At 40.5% G+C, this 22,995-nt stretch overlaps 2 protein-coding genes across 4 annotated transcripts; both read right to left on the bottom strand.

Moving 5' to 3' along the window:
• Positions 1–3,613: 3,613 nt before the first annotated feature.
• LOC147249843 (uncharacterized) lies at positions 3,614–17,023 on the bottom strand. The gene is made up of 48 exons (XM_086224463.1): positions 16,980–17,023; positions 16,768–16,821; positions 16,617–16,661; positions 16,434–16,487; positions 16,305–16,349; positions 16,169–16,222; positions 15,635–15,679; positions 15,492–15,545; positions 15,328–15,372; positions 15,072–15,125; positions 14,878–14,985; positions 14,705–14,758; positions 14,561–14,614; positions 14,350–14,394; positions 13,725–13,778; positions 13,389–13,433; positions 13,195–13,248; positions 12,435–12,488; positions 12,284–12,337; positions 12,058–12,111; positions 11,811–11,864; positions 11,676–11,720; positions 11,528–11,572; positions 10,838–10,945; positions 9,737–9,790; positions 9,530–9,583; positions 9,308–9,361; positions 9,066–9,173; positions 8,564–8,617; positions 8,367–8,474; positions 8,126–8,176; positions 7,361–7,414; positions 7,199–7,252; positions 7,028–7,081; positions 6,778–6,885; positions 6,633–6,686; positions 6,373–6,426; positions 5,575–5,628; positions 5,428–5,481; positions 5,259–5,312; positions 5,088–5,138; positions 4,945–4,998; positions 4,626–4,679; positions 4,355–4,539; positions 4,249–4,266; positions 4,033–4,078; positions 3,751–3,861; positions 3,614–3,638 (listed from the first exon to the last, which is right to left on the bottom strand). Exons 4-44 carry the CDS (start codon positions 16,479–16,481, stop codon positions 4,438–4,440), a joined length of 2,457 nt encoding a protein of 818 aa, XP_086080589.1. The 5' UTR covers positions 16,482–16,487; positions 16,617–16,661; positions 16,768–16,821; positions 16,980–17,023; the 3' UTR covers positions 3,614–3,638; positions 3,751–3,861; positions 4,033–4,078; positions 4,249–4,266; positions 4,355–4,437.
• Positions 17,024–17,205: 182 nt separating this feature from the next.
• Positions 17,206–22,995, bottom strand: LOC147249842 (uncharacterized). Of its 3 annotated transcripts, none has more exons than XM_086224465.1 (10): positions 22,798–22,995; positions 21,684–21,969; positions 20,866–21,580; positions 20,033–20,086; positions 19,203–19,322; positions 18,965–19,003; positions 18,747–18,800; positions 18,575–18,628; positions 17,740–17,847; positions 17,206–17,402 (listed from the first exon to the last, which is right to left on the bottom strand). In XM_086224465.1, the coding sequence occupies exons 3-10, from the start codon at positions 21,553–21,555 to the stop codon at positions 17,319–17,321; spliced, it is 1,203 nt and encodes a 400-aa protein (XP_086080591.1). In that variant the 5' UTR covers positions 21,556–21,580; positions 21,684–21,969; positions 22,798–22,995; the 3' UTR covers positions 17,206–17,318. The 3 variants fall into 3 exon arrangements, 2 of the variants coding, with proteins under 2 accessions (XP_086080591.1, XP_086080590.1); XM_086224464.1 differs by having other exon boundaries at positions 20,866–21,792; positions 21,889–21,969; XR_015119260.1 differs by having other exon boundaries at positions 17,365–17,402; positions 18,571–18,628; positions 20,866–21,969.

The raw sequence follows: 22,995 nt of genomic DNA, 5'->3' as shown, positions 1-22,995 counted from the left end.
TGTGACTCCCACATGAATGCTAATAATATCCTACACTGTATCCTGTGTCTATATTCTTCTTTCGGCTACTTATATACGACATTATTTCCTCAGCCGATGCGATGAAAAATTAAAGTGTACTGAGAAAGAAATGAAACGGTCCAAGTGAAAATAAAACCACACAAGCAAAACTGCTGCTAAATGAAATTAATTGAGCTGGTCTTGTGAGTGGAGTGTGGCAAACACAGTTAAGTGCAAAGACACAAGGATACTTTATGAAAATTATGAAAAGTACATTATTTAATATGGTAAACTTTCCATCGTAGGGAGGGCAGATGTTCCTCTGGTCAGCAATGCTCATGACCGAGAGACATTAAAGGATTATGAGCCAATTCATGAGGAAGTGGCTGGCCGGCTGATGAGAATGCCAACATTCTTTTTCTTTTTTTTTTAAAGCGATCATGTCATATCTGCCTTTGAAAATTGCGTACAGTCTTCTGTAAGAGACCCTGTGACCCAGGCCATTTCAACAGCCTCACCGCTGGCATTTTCACTCAAACAAGGGCACTTTGTGTGTTTTAACAGGGCTGCATGACCAAAACTGCCCTTACAAATGTTCTCATACTGTGTAGGAACAGACTAACTCCTGGACGTCCCTGAACCTGGATTCTAACTTCGACTCACTATCCAAGGCAGACCGCCACACCTGCATCCCCAGGTCCTAAAAACACTGGAGAGCTCTAATGAATATGTACACTAGTCTTCGACAGGTTTCGGAAGAAACAAAAAAACAGATGCACATAATCTGGATTTTATTCCACATTTCAAATAATCTGACAGCGCTGCATGCCGTTTCACTGATGATGACGAATCACTTCATAGGTTGATTGTAATACAAACAATCGATTTCATCTGAAAATTTAGTAAAAAAAAAATGTATTCAAATGTGACAATTTATTATAATTCAATAAATATACACAAAAAAGAGCACAACACTGAGCAATGTCAATTTTATAGACACCAACTATCCTTGGTCTATATGACGGAGGTATTTACAAGATTTAATCACACACACACACATAAGCACACACATAAACACACACACACACACACACACACACACACACACACACCCCTCATTTGTCACAAGAAGCAGAGGGGCCCCAAGACAACAGTGATTTCAGTGGCACGGTGAGACAGAGACATCTCTATTCCCAGATCTCTGATGGGAAGAAACTCCATGTCACCTCGATGGAGTTCTGTGCTCCCCCAGACCCTCACAAGCACCTCCACCTAGAGACGGAAATGAAATAATCGTCATTTGAAACCTGCTTTTTTTCTTTTTCTTTTTTTACCCAGATGAAGGACATGTTTCCTTCTTCTTGTTTACATGATCTCAATTGATTAAAACTCCTGTCAGTTCTGCTCGCAAATCTTTTCTGCATCGGAATGTAAACTGAAGTGCAGTCTGGTTAGATCGTATTTCATTTACTTCCCGTATCAGATGCTGACAGAGAAACCACTTACACAATCAGAGCTTTTACATGTTAAATTGCACTCGGAGCATATCAAAACACCCATACAAAAAGCTGTTATTTTATCATTAGAAAAGTTTTTCTGAAGACATCTTACCCCACAGTCTTTCTTTGACACTGTGGTAAGATGTGAATTGATTTCTTTGCTGGAGTCCCCCAGGAAGCGGACAAGGCCATTCATTGCGCTGGAGGCGGTGGACTGGTTTGATACGAAGATGACAGTCATGTGCTGGAAGGAGCTGTGGCTGTGTAACCGCAGGAATCTCAGCTGGACAATATCCGCACCCACGTACTCAAACTATCAGAGACAAAGACGTTCATCTTAAGTTGGAGGAGACGACTCGCTGATTTTAAGCTCCTCAATCAATCAGTCCGTCTTACCTTGTTTCCACCATGTTGCTGACTAAACCAAAGGACAGTCTTTCCTGATTTCTGCTCTCCTGGCTCCAACTTAAAGTTCATCTAAATAAAAGAGCATTATCTTTTTTCTTTAAAGCATGTTATCACTACCTACACATCCAGAATAGAAAATCTGACGTGATTTATTTTTTAGTCCACAGACTTACCTGCTACTCTTGAAAACTGCTTAAAACAGCAAACAAATAGCTAACCTGAAATATTTAATTTACTGTTGTAGAAAATGGAAGCAACTTTTATGACCGGCAACATTAAAAGATGCGTTTACAAGTGGTTTGTAATGGTATATAGGGCCTTGCTGACACAGGGGTTTTGGGGCTGATAGAGACAGAGAAAATTTGTGTCGTGATACAGCCCTTCTACCAAAATCAATGCTAGATTTTTTTTTCAATGATCCCTCAAAAGTTCTTATCAAACACTTGTGGAGAAGTTACATAATGGTGGCAGGATCATTTGTAGTGTAAAAAAAGACTTTTTCATCCAAAATGCTGGATATAGGTAGACTGAGCGGTCCCATCACTTCATCAACTGTAATTAATAGAACTTAGAGGAGCATGATTTTGTTTGTGTGTCTGATGCTGATACTGCTAATACATGTAAAAAAGAAAAAAAGAAAAAAAGAAAAAAGGCTAAAATCTGCATGTCAGCCAAAAATTCTTGTAAATGTAACAAAAAAACTTGATTAAATACACAATGGAGGCAGGACATTTCAGTTCAGTATGAACTGGACTGCTGTTGGACATCATGATGGGGATTGTACCTGTGAGTGGTGAGGGTCGATGCAGGTTGTTCCTCCTGCGGTGAAGTTACAGAACACTCTCACAGCATCATAGGGGCAGCCTTGGTTGGGGTCCATGTAAAAGTAACCTGAAAGATAATATTGTATTTGTATTGTATTTGATCATGACTAGTTTGCTATCTGTGTGCGTGTCAGTTTCATCACAAGCAAACATGGATTATGAGTTAAGAGGCTCTTGGGAGAGATTAATCCTCACCCTACTTTCCCGTTGCCCTACTTTTCCCAAGAAAACACGCCTGCAGGGCACAGCAGGTGTTCTACCTGCTACACCGGCTCCATCTGTTCCGTCTACTGTTAGCAAGCATGTCTCCTTTGACAAGATAATCCATCTCTTGCACAGATGTGGAATATCAAGATGCCCATGAAACAAAACCCCTTATCACCACACAGATGTTCCTTGTGATGGGAACAGTTACAGATTCTGCACATTTATCACAGTGACACTGATGTCACAAGTAAAAGCAGAGCAGGGAGCATCTCAGTTAGCTGTCGTAGATTGGCAGTAAATTTCAACAAAATGCCACCTTAAAGCATTTGTTAGGCGTCACAGCAAGTCAACCGCACGCCTGCATTCGGATGCATATTGTTGACGTCATGTACGCTGTATCATGTGGTTAAAATGACCATGGGTTCTCAGGATGTTCATAAAACTTAAGTATTGTGCTCCAAGATAAGGCTACATCTAGTGGGGTTTTGGAGAACCCCTGGTTCTGGTCCAACTGGATAGTCTGGGTTTAATCCATCATGATTAAGTGCTTGTTGAGACCCTCACCATCATTTAGATGTGGGTGTATTAGCCCCAGCTCATGGCAGGTTGTGGCAGGGTCATCCTTGGTTCCTTGGGGCCAACTAAAAGATTCCTCATCTTCATCTCCTTGAGACCGCTTCCTCATCACTGGACTGTCCAGCTACAAAGGAATGTGTCATTCAGACAAGCAACAGCCAGCTCTGGGAATATCGTTAAGTGCGACCAGTACACTGCATATATACGAAGTGTATCAGAAGAAAGTTTATACCAACTTTTTGTTCTCCCTCCCTTTTCTTCAGGAGGCCAGGTCTGACTGTTCTTGGTTCATCACTTGACCTCAGTCCTCCTGTAGGCCTGCGTTTGCCTGGTAGACCTGGTCTCCCCTGTGAAACAAACGACATCACCTCAGGAGAAAAGTAGAACATCACAAGCTAAGACACTAAGATGAATATTCACTACCCCAAAGTTACGTTATCAAGACACCCCCCCCCCCCACCTCCTTTTGTTTATAGACCCAGGGTGAACTAAATGTCTTACTGGAGGCCCACGCTTGCCTTTCACTCCCTTTGGTCCTTTTACTCCCTGGACACCTTTCATTCCCTGTATGGGCGCAAACAGCGTCAGGTACTATATGGTGATAATACCTGCACAGTACACATAAATTATTATCTAGGTGAATACATATGGTCAAAAAGTTAAACTATGACTTTAAGATACAGTCTCGCTTTTAATAAACTGTCAAATCAGGTTAGTGAGAGACGTTTCCTCACCTTCTCTCCAAGCTGGCCCTGTAACAAAGACAGAGCAGGAAAAAAAATCTTGACTGAAATATTTCTGTAAACCATTGTGAACAGCAAAAATATCAAAGCAACCTACAGAGCGTCCAAGGACCCCTTCTTGTCCCGGTGGACCACGAGGACCTGATTCTCCCTGTGAACATCCATCAACTAATCAATAGCTTACATGCTGTCAAAACACCCTGAAATAAGAAGAAAAGGAGAACTTGCCTGCTTTCCTTTATGACCTCTCTGACCTTTCAGACCTTGCAGTCCAGGATTTCCCTGATGACAAAGTAGAATGTGAGAACATGAGATTATGGTTTGTGTGCAGCTGGATAATTATTTTATGCATAAACAATTTCAGTAACCTTTAGTCCAGGGGGCCCAATTGGCCCCAGTAACCCCGGTTCACCAGGGAGACCCTTTATATAAAGAAAAAAAAAACATTTGTGAGAATTCATAAACGAATATACTGAGTACTACGCAACGAACAAACAGAGAATATTTCCTCCAAACTGAGATTCAACACCCTCTTGTGTAGAATCAGTAAAAGCTACTGGAAGAGGCATAAATTACAGAGAAAATGAGTAAAATATTAGCATCACTCCATTTAGGAAGCCTGATATAGCAGGGCGGGGCAAGAGTGGACATGAAAAATGATGTAAAAATGTTGAGACTGAATCTTACCTTTTGGCCTACAGTTGCTGTTTCACCCTTCTCTCCTCTCAGTCCTGGGATACCCTATATCAAGACCAGAGATGATCCAGACCATCACATGACCAGGTATTATTGGTAGTCTTTTATATAAAAACAGTTAAAAACTCCTATACCATCTGTCCCACTGGTCCAGGTCCTGGTTTCCCTTTTGGTCCAGTTTCACCCTAATAAGCCAAATAAGCTCAGTAAGATACAAGCGGAATATAGTTATAGCACAGTGAGTGTATTATTATTATTATTATTATTAGTAGTATTATACTACAAATAAATTACATGGATTTCACCTTAAGCCCCTGTGCTCCAGTGTCTCCTCTAAGCCCAGGCGGTCCAGGTTTTCCCTACAAAAATTACATTCCTTAAATGTATTGAATGTTACACACTAGACCTGGATGCAAAATTAGAATACACAGATGCTAAAAAAAAAAAAAAAAGCTGATTTGTCTCAGAGTCTACCATTTCACCAGGCTTGCCAGGTCTTCCGAGAGCGCCAGTGTGACCAACATCACCCTTGGGTGGGAGCAGAACAAGTAGACAGTTCAGGAAAAAGATGGAAGAATGGAGAAAAATACAGCATACATGAACAAGATACAAATAACCCACCGGATCTCCTTCATTACCCTGGACCCCCAGTAATCCATCCAAACCATTGAGGCCCTGAGAATAAGAGCACAAATACAACATGAATGAACATATTAATTACCAGCGGCCACAGCACGTTCCTCCTTCCTGTTTTGTTTTTTTTAACTGAGGCATTCATGTTTAGTCAATCAACATAAAGAGTCGAGACAGAATCACTAAAATAACAAAGATAAAACACCAAATATTGATATATAATTAAACGGTCATATTTTTAAAAAGACAGCAGCGAAGGAAGTCAAAGAAGCCTTGAAAGCAGACTGTTCCTGCAGTTGTCCCTGTTTCAGCTGCAGTTTTACAAGCTGTTTGTTTGTATGAAATCCGTTCTGGAAAAAACTGTTTTACTGCACCCTGAGGCTTTATGTGGACAACATCTCACTGCAGCATATTGTATTTAACATTATGATGGTACTTATAAAAGCAGAAAGTGTAGAGCTGTCTTTAACAGAAATTGTCTAGAAAGAAAAAAAATGTCGGTGATGGCGGTTTCCTTGGTAATGGGAGGAAACAATGGCAGGAAGAGTTCTGCAGACCCAGCATCTCAACCAAATCACGAGAGTCAGCAGGCAGCACTTTGACAGGTAATATGTTGATAAAACTGGTCATTAAGGGAAAGAGACGTTAAACTGTGTAAAATTTTCATGAATTAATAGCTTCTCTTGACTTTTTGCTTTTGGAAACACGCAGCAGTTAGTTCATTGCTGTCGTATTGTTTGGGTGATGTAGTATAAGTCTGTATTTTTTGTCAGTGGAGATACTTGCAGGTTGTCCAGGTCTTCCGGCAGGGCCTCGTTTTCCTGGTGGGCCTTCAGCTCCCTAGAATACACATTCCTTCAGATTTACTATGATCTCCAAAAGTTATGAGAAGCATTTTAATTTTAATATCCCTAATTACAACAATCGCTTGCCTTTAGGGAAGACTGTTTGGAGTCATGAAATACCTTTCAAACCATCACCTGATAAGACATACCTAGTTTTCTTTTTGAGGATTTCTGAAAATTTTGAATTGATATAAAACTCACAGTTCGTCCAGGAGCCCCTTTGTTTCCTTTCCTTCCAGGAAGGGCTTGTCTTCCCTTTTTGAAAAGAATGTGTGCATTATAACAACTTCATTAAAAGGATGCAGCATGTGATGTTTAACTGAGTTTACCGTTGTCTTCCTCCTACCTTTGGTCCTAGAATCCCTTTATTTCCTAGAAGACCAGGAGGGCCAAGAGGGCCTGGTCGACCTTTATTACCAGGAGTGCCAATGAACCCCTTCTTCCCTACCCTCCCCTAAAAAAACAATCAAATGTTCTTGGTTATATTTTACATTTTCTTTTGCTATGGAACAAGTGTTTGGGCTAGAAGAGGCAGAAAGTCTTAATTCCAAATAATTGCAAAGCCAATGTCTGGGAATTTACAGATGATATTTTACCACTATGCCTCGTCCCCCAGGCTCTCCTTTAGCCCCTTTCTGGCCTCCAATGCCCTGGGAAATATAGTTACATATGCACTCTGCGTCACTGTGGTTTCATCACACACACTTTTAAATATGCTTGACAAAAGCAATGATGCAGAAAGTGGGTATCATATAATCAAATCTTACTGTGTCTCCTTTTTTGCCTGGAAGGCCAAGCTCACCCATCTCACCATGACCGCCCTGGAAGACACAGAAACAGTGAGTCGAGATGAAAACTAAACACCAGTTAATTCCTTAAACTGGAACCTTCACACTACCTGTCCTATTTTCACAACAAATGATTATCACCTTTGATCCCTTAATTCCAGATTTTCCATCGACACCTCTGTTGCCTGGGAGACCCTAAAAACCAAAAAAAAAAACCTTTTACTCATCAATAAAATGTTAAAAGTATAGGCTATGAAGTTAAGTAACATTTTTTTTCTAAGGCCTCAAATCACAGTCTCAAAGGCCGTCGCGCTGTCTCTCAATACAAGGAAAATGGTGTTGAGCAACAGGTGGAAAAAACCCTCATCATCAAATACATTTTAGATAGATAGACAGACGGATGATAGATAGACAGATGATAGATAGACAGATGATAGATAGACAGATGATAGGTAGATAGATGATAGGTAGACAGAGACAAATAGATAGACAGACAGACAGACAGACAGACAGACAGACAAACAGACTGACAGTTAAATAGATACATAGATAGCTAGATAGCTGCAGCAGCAAAGACCCCCTGCTACAGCTTCAATACCCGCCATAATATTGATTAATTTCACACATGCATGAAAGAAGGAGCTGGGGTGAAGTTGGGTCGTAAAACAGCCAGCAGAGGAAGCAACAAATGTACCTGGGCAAGAGCAGTTAAAAGAGTACTGGATACAATTAGCCAATAGGAAGCAGAAGGGGAGTCAACTGAGCCATCAGCTGACTGGGGGGTGTTTTGGCTTGGCAGCTCTCAGTTGAGAAAGCAAACACTGCTTGACATCTGTGGCCTGGTTGAAATAATGCTGTGCTTGATTTGATGTTAAATGTATGCTGTCAGAATCAGAATAAACATACTGGTGTTGATGGTCCAATTGGTCCAGGGGGGCCTATACTGCCAGGAGGGCCCTGAAATGAGAGGGTATACAGTTCAAGGTATTTATTTGCAGTGCAGCATATGGTCAGAAAAATCTAGATGTCCTCTTAAAAACAGAATGACACATAACATGATGCGTATTATGATTCACAAACTGACACTAGATGGTGACATACAGCATTTTGACATGAATTACTATCAAAGAATCCAACTGTTACTGACTGTTTGTCCCTGGAGCCCCTTCTGGCCTTTAGCTCCTGTCACCCCGGTGTGTCCTCCTGGTCCAAACAGCCCAGGCACACCTGGAACACCCCTGAGGCCTGCGTCTCCCTGTAAAAATGACTTCACTTCAAGACTTTGACCACAAATCCCAGGTCATTCATCATTGCTTCCACTACTTTTCATCTGAAATGACTGACCTTGAGCCCTGGTACCCCCTCTTTTCCTCGGTCCCCCTGTGCAACAGTGTGCCCCTGCAAAAAAAGGACAGAAAGAAGAGGGAGGCAGGAACCATCATTCCCTGTCAATTCGCAGAATTTTTTTTTTGTGGGAACCGCTTGTGTCAGTGGTACACAATGAATGATCAAGAATGAATGAATGAATGAATGATCAAGCCCAACGAGACCAACTATAACTTTGTGACTGCCATTAAAAACAACAACTAAAGATCTAGTGTAGCTTCTAGTCTGCCTGGTCCAACCAAAACCACCACTCATGTAGACTGTAGGCTTGCAAAGTCAGGAGCAACACGTGTGAACAGATGATGCTGTTCACTATTGTTGAGGTGGAAGTGGATACAAACCTCCCTTACAGATAAAGGGGAAGGTTGCTGAGAAAGTATATTTTACATTGTACAAAGAATTCAGCTCAAAGAACTTCTGATATTATCAAAATAAACTTAAGATAATAATTCCTTCTCACCTGTTTCCCTGGAGGACCCTTTACTCCCTGGGGGCCTTGGTTGCCTTTGTCCCCTTCAGCAGCCTTTGGTCCTCTCTGACCTGGTGGTCCACTCTTTCCCTTATCACCCTGAGATCCAAGACAAATAGTTTTAATGATAAATTTAGTTTTCCTCTACATGCAGGGTTATAAGGATTTGAAACAGCATGACCATATCTACATATATTACAAAAAAAAATAGACATTTAATAACATGTACATACAGAAATGCCTTTTTGGCCAGTAGCTCCATCAGGTCCCCTGAATCCAACTGGACCCTGAAGTCACAAAAAGTTAATTGACACAAGCTTAGCACTGTTTTGGACTTTCTTTCAAGCAATTAAACCTCCTACAGACTGGATAAACTGATATTTTCCCACTACTTTCACAGCTGGTGAAACAAAAAGAAAAACAAATCTGTGACCAACACATTCTAATCAATCTACCTCCTCACCATCGAGACCAGCAACTCCCTTCTGCCCCACAGCTCCTTTGGATCCCTAAAAACATTAAATGGAGAGAAAAGCAGGCAAAACAAACAAACAAACAAAACAAAACAACAAAACAAATGTGATTTCAAGTGCTTTTTAAACAACCCTATCTTAAACACACCAAAAGCATTTCCAGAGTAGTTTAGCAGTCAAAACACTTACCTTATCTCCTTTGACACCTGGTGACCCGGTTGGTCCTTGAGGTCCATCTTTACCCTAAAGATTTAGGAAATAAAACATGATATTTTCCTTGCAAAGGTTAACAATGCATATGGACACATACAAACTCTCATAATCTGAAAGTGGATTGAAGGAAGACAGCATGCGAACATCAAGTGTGCCTTACAAATGTATCTTATAAAAACTTGCTTAACACTTCCAACCAAAATATATTGCAATTCCATACCATAATTTCAAGGACAGGTGTTTTTACTTAAAGACAAATAATTATTCAGTTGAAGAGTTTAAATAAAAAATGTGTGAAAAAATATAACATCAGAATATGGACAAAATTAACAAGACACTGAAATACAATGAATGCAAAGACATGAATGCACACGCAACCCAAGAATATTAATGTCACATCAGATGATTTTCTAGCCAGCACTGACAAAGGGTCCGCTAACAAACCCAAAGGAGGAAAAGTCTAATTCCTGTCCCATGCCAAATTGAAAAGAAAGATACTTTGTACTTGCTCATGAGATCAGGTGTCTGTCAGCAGTTGTTGCAAGAAGCTAGCATTGGGGAGTAAAAAAAAAAAAAAAGTACAACAAAACTGCAACTAACTGCAGTCAACTAAGACACGTGTAGGAGGATAAAGTTCACTTTTCAGCAGTAATGTGCTGCTGCCTCCCCCGATGCAATGTCCACTTCTAGTTGTGTTTTCTTAACCTGGTGCCACTCCCCCGAGGCTCTCCTTCAATTTCCCTGTCAGTGTCTGGGTGGAACAGGTGCAAGAGCCTCACCAGTCGCAACACCTCTGATAGTCAAGACGGCAGCAGCCCTGCCAGATCACGGTGCCACTGCTGTCAGTGTGCCTTCCAGCCATTATCTGCACTTTTGCCTGTTGCCTGAAAGCCTGTGATTACCCATCTGTTTCTAAGCCTAGCCTGCTTGAATCTGCAAAAAAAAACCAACAACAACAAAAACCTTCCCTCTGCTCTGCACTGCAATCAATGCAAAAGAGGATGAACACCTTTGGTGCTCCTCTTATGCATCTCTGGGCATTTTAGGCTTCATGGCTGTTGCTAAAATTGGACTTACTGGGTAACCTGTAACTCCATGAGGTCCCGATGGACCTAATGGCCCCTGTTCACCTGGACGGCCACGGGCACCAACCTCACCCCATGGCCCAATGTTACCCTGGATACCCTGGAGGAAATATGTTTTAATAAAAATGATCAAAAAACATTTTTGTATGTTGAGTTAAATTTCAGATTAATTTTTTTTTGTGTGGTAAATTTCACTGTGGGATGTATTTATAGAACTCTACACAGTTTCTCAGGATGATGTAGGGCTGAGGATCATCTGCATGGAGGCACAGACATGCATAGATGAAATTATTAAAAAAAAAAAACTATAGACAGTTACTGATAAATCAAATCCCACATACAACATGTGCTGTATATGCAGTTGCTCAAGACTGAGACTGAAAGATGAGGAATAAAATGTTACAACAGTGAACAAACCTTGAGTGGACACCATTATTGGCACTGATTGTCTCTTATCGCTACCTCTTTAAAATGATTCTATTCTAAGGGGCACACCTATGCTCTTCCACAGACGGACTGAACAGATTAGTAGGAGAGAGAAATCTAATGAATAAAATGTTTGATTAATATCAATATGAAATGTAAAATGTACATTTCATCATCAATGCAGCAAAATATCTGAATTGTTGATGCATTTTAGATAAAATTGATTTCGAATATGAATCCCTAGAAATAATCCTACAGGAGGTCCCGTGTATCCTCGAGGTCCAGGCATGCCCATCTCGCCCTGGAAGGTGGTGAGATATAATGTTAATACAAAGTTCCAAAAAAATAAAATTGACTTGATGACTTGCATATAGTGTTGGTAGAAAAGAAATGACTTTACTTACTGGGGGGCCGTGTTTTCCTCGAGGTCCTCTCTCGCCTGTCTTGCCCTTCACAATGAGACAACCAATGCTTTAAATGAGATATAAAATGTAATTACATGCAACTCAGTGAATGTGAAACTCTGAAATAACTGTTACCTTTTCTGCATCACCTCCTGATCGACCTCGAGGCCCATCTTTCCCTTTAACACCCTGAAAGAAACCAATATTCCATCACTCTCAGTACTATTATGGTTACAATCACAGTATCAGACACTATGTATTCAACATTTTTACTATATGAGATTTTATATCATCAAAGCTCTGATGTGATTTGGAGCTGTCTTGCTTTGTTTTATTCATTTGCACAATTGTGTTCTACAGAAGTCACACGGTTGTATCTCACTCTCTGTCCTGGCTTTCCCAGTTTTCCCGTCATTCCTCTAATTCCAGCTTCTCCCTGGAAATGGATGCATATGCAAAGCCATTATATTGTATGTCTTCCACATCCTCACATTCTACAACCGTGAGGTAGCTACATGTGCAGGCATGAATACTAGCCCTTATCATACAGTTCCTTCAATATCAATTTTTTGGTTGTGTGACAAGGTAATGAGCGGTTGAATACTTACACTCTTTCCCACAGGTCCTTGAGGGCCAGCAGATCCTGGTTTTCCAGGCAATCCCTGTGGGGAAAAAAAGTTTGGCACAGTTTTTGATGGCAATTAAGCAAAAATGAAAGCACATTCGTGAGTTATGTTTACTAAACAGGAATAAACTCACTTTCAGACCTGGTGGTCCACTGCCCCCTTCCATTCCATTTGTACCAACTGGTCCCTAATGGAAAGATGTTATCACAACATTTGTCGAATGGTTAGTAGCAACATATTGACTCTGTTCTTTAGGGTAAACAGTACAGTTTGTACTTTTCTCTCTTTTTGCAACAGTTATTGGAAAATGTAAGAGAGGAACAAACACAATCGAATGAACAAACTAGAGAGCACTTGGAGAGTGCATTACCATGGCCAAGGCCAACTTTCAGTCCCTGGCACTTTTGTGCCTTTGACACTACAGAACATACTTAATGTTTATTATGTTGCTGTGCACCACATGAAGACAGTACACATAAATCAAATTATGTTTGTAACATCAGGCCGACTTCCTCTAAGGGCTAAGATGGCTCTGTGTCTGTGACTTCAATTCATCAAATAGACGACCTCAGGCCAGGACTCTCATCAAATGTGTGAAGTTTAGAAAAGATCTGTCCAAGTGGTTACAAGTTTCCTCGTCTATGGCGAAACATCATATCAATGGGGCACGTATGACATAAAAGGTAGTACTATCAATTCTGGAGAATAATAAATATAAATGAATAGATTATTAGCAAGTCAACTGTACTTTCCCAAAATCATATGATTCAGGCTCATCCCAAGAATGCTCTAGGATGGTTTTGAGACCATGGAACAGTGGGTACATTCACGTCTTTTACCTACCTTATAGTGAGGGCATACAGACCTATGAGTGATCATTTTTGTGGTCTTACCTTGGCACCAAGAGCTCCATCCAGCCCCCTGTTTCCCACATGACCCGTAAATCCCTAAAAAGGACACAATATGAGATCATCTGCCTGTTTTTTTTTTCTCTTTCAATGGGTTTTATAGGTGACATCCATTGGCTATTATCAAAAATGAAAATGTAACATTATGCTTAGGGTATGAATGTGAATGGACAATTTACCTTCAGGCCTTTAAGTCCTGTCAGGCCTGGGACGCCCCTGATTCCCTGCAAAAACATTTCGCTCATAAATACACATGAACTCAATGATATTAACATTAGCAGCAATTTGACAGGTTCAATCCAAAGTAGCACGGGCATCATTCCTTTTGGATGCAACAGAATAAATACAACTGAACTCATGTTAAATTGATGTTTGAATTGAGTTTGTACAGCAAGGCTTGTGGGTCTGTAATCTACAAACATGATCACAAAGTTGTTCAAACAAATAGCAATGAAAAGTGATAATGAATAAATGTTCACAGAAGGTCGGAATAAGAAGTTTAACCACATAAGAACCTTAATACCAGGTTCTCCTTCGGGGCCTCTCGCTCCAGATTTTCCCATCTCTCCCTGCAAGCAGAAAACACAACCACATCACTGATAGAGATAAAAGCAGTTCATCACCCATAAAGTGTAATTTTCCTTTCAATGACTCACTGTTAGGTGAATTCACAAAGAGGTTTTTCCCATCCTGCATGACTTCTTGATGACTTCAGAAGTCAGAAAATGCCAGCTGCATATTAATAGCTTGAAGTTAACAAAGACCAACTACTAAAGACAGCAAAACTCTCAAAAATGTTGATTTATAGGCGCTAAAACATATTGAAAACAAAACTATCCAACTGTTCTTTATCCAGCCATCTGTTCTGTACTCTGTGAGAACCTTGACTGTGTATGACCAGCTGATGCATTCAGATCAGATCAGATTCAGTTTTCACAATTTTCTGTCTGTCTCAAGTAGCTTCAAGCTAATAATACGTGGCTGGCATTTCCTAATTTCTGGAGTCACCAAGAAGTCATTCAGGAGTATAAAAAAACTGAGTGAGATCAAGACACCAAAAGGTAGGCAAAGCAGATTAAAAGGCAAATTACTCTTTTGGGTGATGTCCTTTTAAGCACGTTTAATCGGGAAAATACTCACGAAAGGACCAGGCAATCCAGAAAATCCTGCTCGACCCTCTCGACCCTTTAAAAGGAACAATGACCATGGCTGGTGATGATTTCTATCAAATGTGGTGTGTATCTATGGACATCACTTATTCTCTGGCTCGTCAGAAGTTACTTAATTGAATACATGTCCTCAAATAACAAAAACACAACTCTTTAATCAATTTTCCACTTGTATGTCCTACCTTGTCTCCTCGAGGTCCATGAACTCCTTGAATACCGGTTGACCCTCGATCCCCCTGTAAAAATTGATGGATTCCAAATCCCAAGATAATAAAGATTCCATTCAAGAGAAACAGTCATGAATGTCTCAATGTTTTCAAACACACCTTCACTCCATCTTTTCCCTGCTTCCCTTGCTCTCCCATGATACCATCAAACCCCTACAATGATGGAGACAGGGATGAGGAAAAATTAAATGGAGAGTTTATTATGTCATGTTATATGTTTATTTGTGTCACTAGCAAACATGTTTGCATTTCTGTAGAATTATGTCACTCACACTGGGTCCAGCAAGTTCTGCTTTCCCTGTTGGTCCCTCAAGTCCTTCTTGTCCCAATGGACCTCGACGCCCCTTTAGCCCCTTTTTACCTGGGGGCCCTGGGGCTCCCTGTATGCAAACAAAAGGATTTAAAAACCCAATTAGGCAATGAAGCAATCAACAGCCAATTGTAAGACAGGAAGTATCAAGCTCACCATGTCTCCTTTGAACCCTGGATCACCTTTGTCACCTCGAATAGCTTTGACCCCCTGAGGAAGAGAAGCCAGCACACAAGCAAAAAGAAAACAGCTGCACATTTAGTTCAGTGTGAGAAGCCGAGTGGGTTGTTACATGAAAATGGAATAGTGTAAATCACTTCATATGGTTGGGATTATTAAATACTGACATAGATTATATAGTCGTAAACATTTTAGCTGCAGTCAATAATGAAATTGCTTTAAATAATCTTACGGGATCACCTGAGGGTCCAGGCACTCCTGGATTCCCATTGGCTCCCTGTAATGTGAAAGAGAAATAAAGAAACCTTCAAGCTCAAACATATACTGACAAATTAATCGCATAGCTGAGTTCATATTTTCTTTCGAAATCAATATTTGTCTTTGGCCTTGTCTTACATTTAGTCCAGGCGGTCCAGGTTCCCCTATATCTCCTTCATCTCCTGCATCACCCTAGTAAAGGCACAATGGCTCAGAGATGATGATCACAGTTTGATCCTGCATTTACATATTTTCCCTCTCTTCTCTTCAAGAGTACTTACAATGTCTCCTTTTGTACCTGGCGGTCCAACAGGTCCTGGGTTTCCCTGTGAGAGAACAACTCTTTTTATTGGCAGAAGAAGGGTCAATACACAATAATGGACATATGCATTTCGGTAAATGAAGCAACTATGCCAGATTTTGAAGATTATAGTTCCACTACAGCTAGTTTCTTGTTTTTAGCATATAGATACATGACTATATCATCCGCATACACAGACAAGTCAAAGTGAGTGGACTAACTTCAGGTTAATATAAAAGTAACAACAGAGGACCTTTTGAACCTTGAGGATTACCAACATTAGGTTCTATGTTCTCATCAGAATGTGTTCTGGCTTTCTAGTAGTCGTTGTTTTTTATCAGGACAAAACTGTTTGATATGAACGATGTACAGTACATAAACATTCACTGTTTTCTCTCAGTGTACTTCTGTCTAAAAAGGGAAATACCAATTTTCAATTTTGACCACAGTCAAAACTACCAAGTAAAACTCCAGCACTATTGAATTAAATTCTCTAGACACTCTAGTCTTGTACCTGAGGTCCACGAATGCCAGGAAACCCAACTGTTCCATCAGGTCCAACCTCTCCCTGAGTCAACACAAAAACATAAATGTAGGTGAACGTCATCAACTTGATACCATTCATTATCTAGGAATACATGTTTTGTAACCTGTAGTCCAACTGCTCCTTTTAGACCCATTTCACCTTGCTGACCCTGACAAAATAAACAATTATTTCATCAATATATTTGTACTTAGTTTGGATCATGCTAGCCATGATTAACTAATTGTTTACATACTGGAGGCCCTTTCACTCCTGGGACACCTTTCCCTCCTCTGGGGCCCATTTTTCCCTGAGGAAAAGACATATTGTTAGATGTTGATAATTGATAAAATCTCTAATATGTTCATACTAACATATTCATTTTTTTCCCCCAATGCTAATGTACTTTATTGTGAGTACACTGTGTTTTATAACATACATGTGGGCCTGGTGGTCCACTGAAGCCTATAGCACCAATCTCTCCCTGGAAAAAAGCAAAACAGAATTAGTGTCATTAAAATCCACAAAAGCTCTTAGAACGTCAGATTATGTTTATGTATATATCCGATTGATACTGGTCTGATACTGACCAGTGGCCCTGCTGGTCCAGGGAAACCTGGAGGACCCCTGGCTCCATGAACTCCCTATAAACACAGGACACTGGTTGATGAGCCAAGACTGCATGAATGTACGTAAACCAAAATATTTGACTTTTAGCACTGCATAGGAGTGCTTTGTTAATGACTTTTAGCTGACAAGTAAAATCTTTTTTCATGACTAGAGCCAAGTCATCTTTACTCACCAAGTAGCCAGGAAGCCCAACAATGCCTCTGATGCCTTTGTTTCCCTAGTTATGGTAAAGACAAGGACATTGGAATTATATAAACCAGGCCCCTACTGATGAAAAAAAAAAAAAAAATCAGTGTGTGGTGGATGCTATGTCTGACCTTGTCTCCTTTTTTCCCTCTACTTCCCTGTGGTCCACTTTCCCCTTGATAACCCTGAAGGCAGAGAACACAGGGATTCAAAGGATGCACAGCACAAAAGCTCACATCTTGCAGTATAGTGATAGCTTATATGAAGTTAACAAGCAACAATATTCTTTGCTAGAAAACATCATTATCTGTAGGCCTCCATAGTTTTAAACACTGGAAGTCCAAGCCACTCTTACCCACTCACCCAGCTCCCCTTTGCTGCCTTTCTCTCCGCTGTAGCCTTGAGGCCCCTGCAGGGCCAAGAACAAGGAGCTTCTATCAAACAGACTGTCAACTGCAACTTAGAAATGCTCTGGAAAGTACGAATAAACAGATATTGCAGAGCTGCTTGCCAGCAATTATCACCACAAACAACTTATGTCAATAACATATAATTCAATGTATGAACCGTGCTTATCAGCACTTTTAAATGCTGCTCTTCCTTTCACGGGACCCTAGCAATACCCTTTCCAAGTTTGAAGTTGACTGGATTAACACCTATTAAAAAAGAAAATTGTATATACACTTAAGATTCTTTCTCTTATGAGAGAGATGAAAATATTCACATTTACTTGTCAGCAGACCCACCTGTTCTCCAGGTAAGCCTGGAGGACCTGGATCAGAAGTCTCTCCTGGCGTCCCGTCACTCCCCGGTCGACCCTGGGGACCTGGAATACCTTGCGATCCCGGACTACCCTGAAATATGGCAAAACATGATGATATGGCTATAGACTGTGGGAGGAAGCTGGAGTACCAGAGAGAACCCACGCAGGAACAGGGAGAACATGGAGACTCCACACAGAAAGATCCCGTGCTGGAGCCAGGGCTCGAACCTGGAACCTTCTTGCTGTGAGGCGACAGTGCTGACCACTGCACCACCGTGCCGCCCATGATGCTACACTAAAAGGATTACTGTTTCCCCTGACAAACTAGTATCCATCCAACAACTACCTAGCAACTACTCCAACACCCTAACAAATGACTGAAGTCGCCATATCTCCAGTCAAGGAAATATCTTTTGTTGTGTCAACAGTTGTAGACACAAAATGCTTCAAGGCAAAAACCAAAAGTTGGCAAAGACCTTCTATGACAAAACATGTACAGGAATGTATTGAAATAAAAGGTGAAAAGACAAAGTATTGTTTGTTTGTTTTTTACAATCATTGCAGGTTATAAATCTATTTTATATTCAAAATTACAATACAATATGATCACAATGGAAATCAAGCACCAGTTTCCTGCTGCAAAGCTGCTGTTTGTGGGACCTTTCCACCAACCCAGTGTGTCTTCTAATGGGGAACTTCTTGCTGTGAGATAAGAATTTGGTGAAATAAACTAATCTTTGTGAAGGTGGTGTAATGAAGACAAAACTAACCCTCTCACTGCACTCTAGACAAAATGTAGATAAAGTAGGGATACCTACGATTTTCCCCGGAACTCCTTTCCGTCCCTGCTTCCCAGTAATTCCAGGTGGCCCCTGGAACAAAATGTACCACAAATGTTCTTTAATTCTTTATGTTTGGTCTTGATATGAAAATCTAGATAAACGCTCGAACCCTGTCATATCAAGTAATCTGCGCCTCTTGACTACTTACTATCGGTCCGTCATCTCCAGGAGGTCCAGGGGGTCCTGGAGGCCCCTTCAGCCTCTGAATATATAAAAAATATAATGCTATAGGTATACTCATGTAATGTTTACACTGACAATGAATGCAATAGTGCTTCCAGCAATTTAGGAAGGACTGCACAAGTTATATGTGAAAACAAAATGATTTTAATTTTTTTTTCTGTTTTTCCCAAAACAAGCACCTACCGGCCAGGAAGAAATCAGCTTTTTGTAGAATTTCTTTTTCTTTGAGAACAAGAAAAAAAAAGTATGGTAAAATAGTTTGATATTGTAAACTTTTTAATCACACAAACGTCCTTTCAAATACACTCCCAGGCAGAATCTCTATTGTACCAGCATAAATCCTGAAAAAGTATTTATTTGCATCATGTGTCTTGTTTGCAGTTAGTAAAGCGAATTCATTCAATTTTATTGAATAATTTACCTTGAAAGCTTGCCACTCTTCCTCCGAAGTTTCAAATACAACAATAGCAGGCATCCCAGGAGGACCAGCAGGGCCGCTGTACCCGGTCCGCCCAGTTCTGCCCATAACGCCAGGATAGCCCTGAGAGGACAAAAACAATATGCAGGAAATACGTAGACACTGTCAACCCTCGTCGCACTGGGAACAATTCTGATGGCTTAAAAAGACAACAAGTTCACGTAAAGATGAGATAAATGTTCTTGTAACACCACCTAATAGTGGTAAAACATAAAGCTGCTCAACTCAATTAGACTTCAATCTTTGTGTCATGATCTAAACCTTGCGTCTGTAGGTGAGGGATGGAATGGTCTTGTTAATTAAGAGCTTCCAGCAGTCGCCAGGATATACGTTGACCTCACATTCCATCTTATGTTAACTCATGAACAAACCTTGAAACACTTGAGCTCCTTCACTTCATAGCTTATTTGAAAAAAAAAAACAATCAAAAAAATGTTTGTGACAGTTAATATGACACCCAAACTTTCTGGCAATACAGCACCTCCTACAGGTTGGAATATGAATTAAACAGTTAGCTACACAGCTGAACAGCTTCACCAACCAGTGTGTTCTGTATCTGAAACAAATTGTTTAGGGGGCTTTAAGACTAATATTTTAGCCGAAGTGACGTGACAGGTGACTGTAAACCAAATAACATAGCTGAAAGAGTCTAAAAGCAAGTACAAGGCGCAAACTGCTTGGAACGATGACTATCCTCTCAACTGACACAAAATCATTAAATTCAGTATTAATAAATAGCCTGTTTTATGATGAATGTTTGATCTAACACTTACTTTGTCTCCTTTAGGTCCTGGAATTCCTGGTAACCCTGGTGGCCCTTGCAGCCCCTGGAGAAAGAGTAAGGTTGGAAAGTTATTTTAAAAAATCATTAGTAGCAAAATAAATGTTTAATTCCATATGGTTTAGGTTTATTGACAACACTATGATGTATTATGAAATTCAAAAATATTAGACTTTCCCCTCATTGTCCTTGATGAGGGAATGATGATTCACTCGCCATCCAACATGATGAATATTAGATGAAGAAACAACTAAACAAGGTTTATTTTAACAGATCTAAAAACCTGTCCACTCCAGATTTACATGTTTTCTCTTAATTAGAAGAGTAGAATATAAAAATTAGTGCAGATACGTGAGGTTATTATCCTGTATAAAGCACTGCAAGATACAGAACTCTGTAGTCTTCAGTATGGGGTTAAAGTTTTTCCAACCACAGTTACAGCAGCATAATTTGGCCACAAGGTGGAGATGTTTGCTGTCAAAGTAGCAGAAATAACACACACACACACACACACACACGCGCACACACACACGCATGCTTGGCTCTCAGGTGCTAGAATTGACACGGATGTATTTTGCCATCTCAGTCATCAAATCAAATCCACACAAACTCAATTTCATGTGAGGTCATGACAGATAACGAGGTAAGTATGTCACACAAATGTGATTAAAATTTCCTTTGTGGTTCGTTTATGCGTTTATAACATCATTATCACTCCATCCTCAACATCATGGTCAACGACCTCATGTCCATTAAAACAAAAATACCTTCAACTGTGACAGCTAGCAAACACAAAGTGCCCATCAAATATAATCAGTGTCTTACCCTTTGACCTCTGATTCCTGGTCTGCTCTCTCCTCCAGATGGTGTGTGTACTGGGTGTGTACGAGGCTGATTGATTATAGATGACGGATTAGATTCCTCAGGGGCCACAATGTCATCATCCAAACTGCCATTCTCTATCTTTACATGTCTTTCCTCTTCCTCCTTGACCCTGGAATCTATTTCATCTCCGTCAGTCTCCTCGCCACTCTCTCCTGTGGGAAGTTGTTGTGGTGAAACACTTGCCAACCTGTCTCCCGTTTCCTGTTTTTCATCTGAATCAGTGACTGAAAAGTTTCCTCTCTCAGTGACAGTTTCACTGCTCTGTGGTGTGGGAATAAAAAAAGTCAAGTTTTGGGATTGGAATGGATCCTTCTCAGGAGCAGCAAAATCCCCCTCTGCTGCTGCATTCCCAGGATACACATGTTCTCCCGTCGCTCTGAAGACAGAAGTTAGAACTGTTTGACCGACTGGGACAAGCGGGGTCACTCCTGGTGATGATGGCTCCTGGTTTGCTCCTCCATCTTCAAATGAGGAGAGCTTGCTGTCACCTCTGATTCCTGCAGCCGTGTCAGAAGCTCTCTCTGAAATTTCAGGGGCTGCTGATCTTTGAGAGAAACTTGGGCTTGTGGGGTTCTCAGATTGAAGCTGGGGGCTTAACAGAGCTGTCACAGCATTTTCAAAGAGTGCCATTCTTGTGATGTCTGTCCTGGCTGGACTAGAAGGATAAATCTGTGTTTTGTGCTGAGTAGTTTCACTCCTGATACTTTTATCTGTTCTCAGGAGATCTTGGTGATGAGTTAAACACAAAGGTTCAGTACCTCCACCTTGATTTACTTCTTTACTAACAGTCTTTGGTTTGAGTTTTTCTCTGCTGGTTGAGCCGCCACCCTGAGCCTCTGAGCCAGCTAAGGTTTTCTCTGCAGCATTCTGCAGACATGATGCAGGGAATGACTTGATCTGATGTGTGTGAGGGGAGGGGCTGCTTATTGGATCAAGTCTCTGTGTCAACTCAGTGTAACCGACCTGTAGATTTATGTCCTGAGAGTTTTTGGTTCTGGATGCTGCTCTGATGCCAGGCTGAACCTCATCTATTACTCCAACAGCCTGGGAGAGTTAAACACAAGGATAAACATTTATGCGTGAGCTACCTTTTCACCTTCCAAGGTGTGTTATCAGCCCTGTGTTGCAATTCTTTTTTCGTGAATTCAAAAGACAATAATAAATATGTCAACTCAGTAATAAAAAAAATTGAATAATAAGTTATGCATCTGGGGATAGCAATAAAAATGCAAAATGTGGAAAAAATGATACAAGCACAAATTATATTTTAATATCATGCCCTCTTTGGCGATATGAAGAAGCCTTTAAGGAATGTAAACACACACACACACACACACACACACACACACACACACACACACACACACATAAAGGTTTTGGTATACTTGCACACAAGTTTAAAGTGACTTTTGTCCAGAATCAAAAAATGTTTCATAACTTCAAACCTCTCTTCAACAAAAATTGTCCTGTGTGACTCACTCCTGAACATGACTGGTGTCACCACATAAACCCAGCTCAACAAATATTAAAGATATTAACAAATATTTTTTTTAAGAAGGAAAAAGCCTACGTATTTCTATGAGGCTGGGTGTAATTAATCAAATTAACTACTTGACATTACAGGTTAGCCACAGAATGTTGCGGGAATGAGTCCTAAAGTCTAATAAATAAATAAATAAATTAGGATTGTGGATCCTCTTGACTAAATTTCTACAGCATGAATACATGAGTAAATACCACATTCGTGAATTCTAAAGCTTTTATGTGTCTTAAAAAAAAAAAACAGTAGCAAACAACTGGCAAGACGAGAAAGCACAGTTTGCCAAAGACAACAAACGTCATCACAACAAATACAGAAGTTAGAGGCTTAACTGTGGTGACGTCGAAGTCGTGCGCCTGTCGTCTACTTCCCCTTAGCTGTGGGTCAAGTACGATGCTACACACCAACGCTAACTACTAGGTTAGCATAAACAAACACTCTACTCCAGAGAGCTAGCAAGCAATATCAACGAGCCCTGGCCCACCAAAATGAAACAGAGTTTCATGAATATGTTAAAGGTTAAATGTAAT

The sequence above is a fragment of the Aulostomus chinensis genome, chromosome 14, assembly GCF_037954235.1.
Source record: "Aulostomus chinensis isolate RoL2024-O1b breed Wild chromosome 14, RoL_Achi_v1.0, whole genome shotgun sequence".
Lineage (NCBI taxonomy): Eukaryota > Metazoa > Chordata > Actinopteri > Syngnathiformes > Aulostomidae > Aulostomus > Aulostomus chinensis.
The sequence above is the reverse complement of the archived record's forward strand: the minus strand, read 5'-3'. Positions and strand labels throughout refer to the sequence as shown.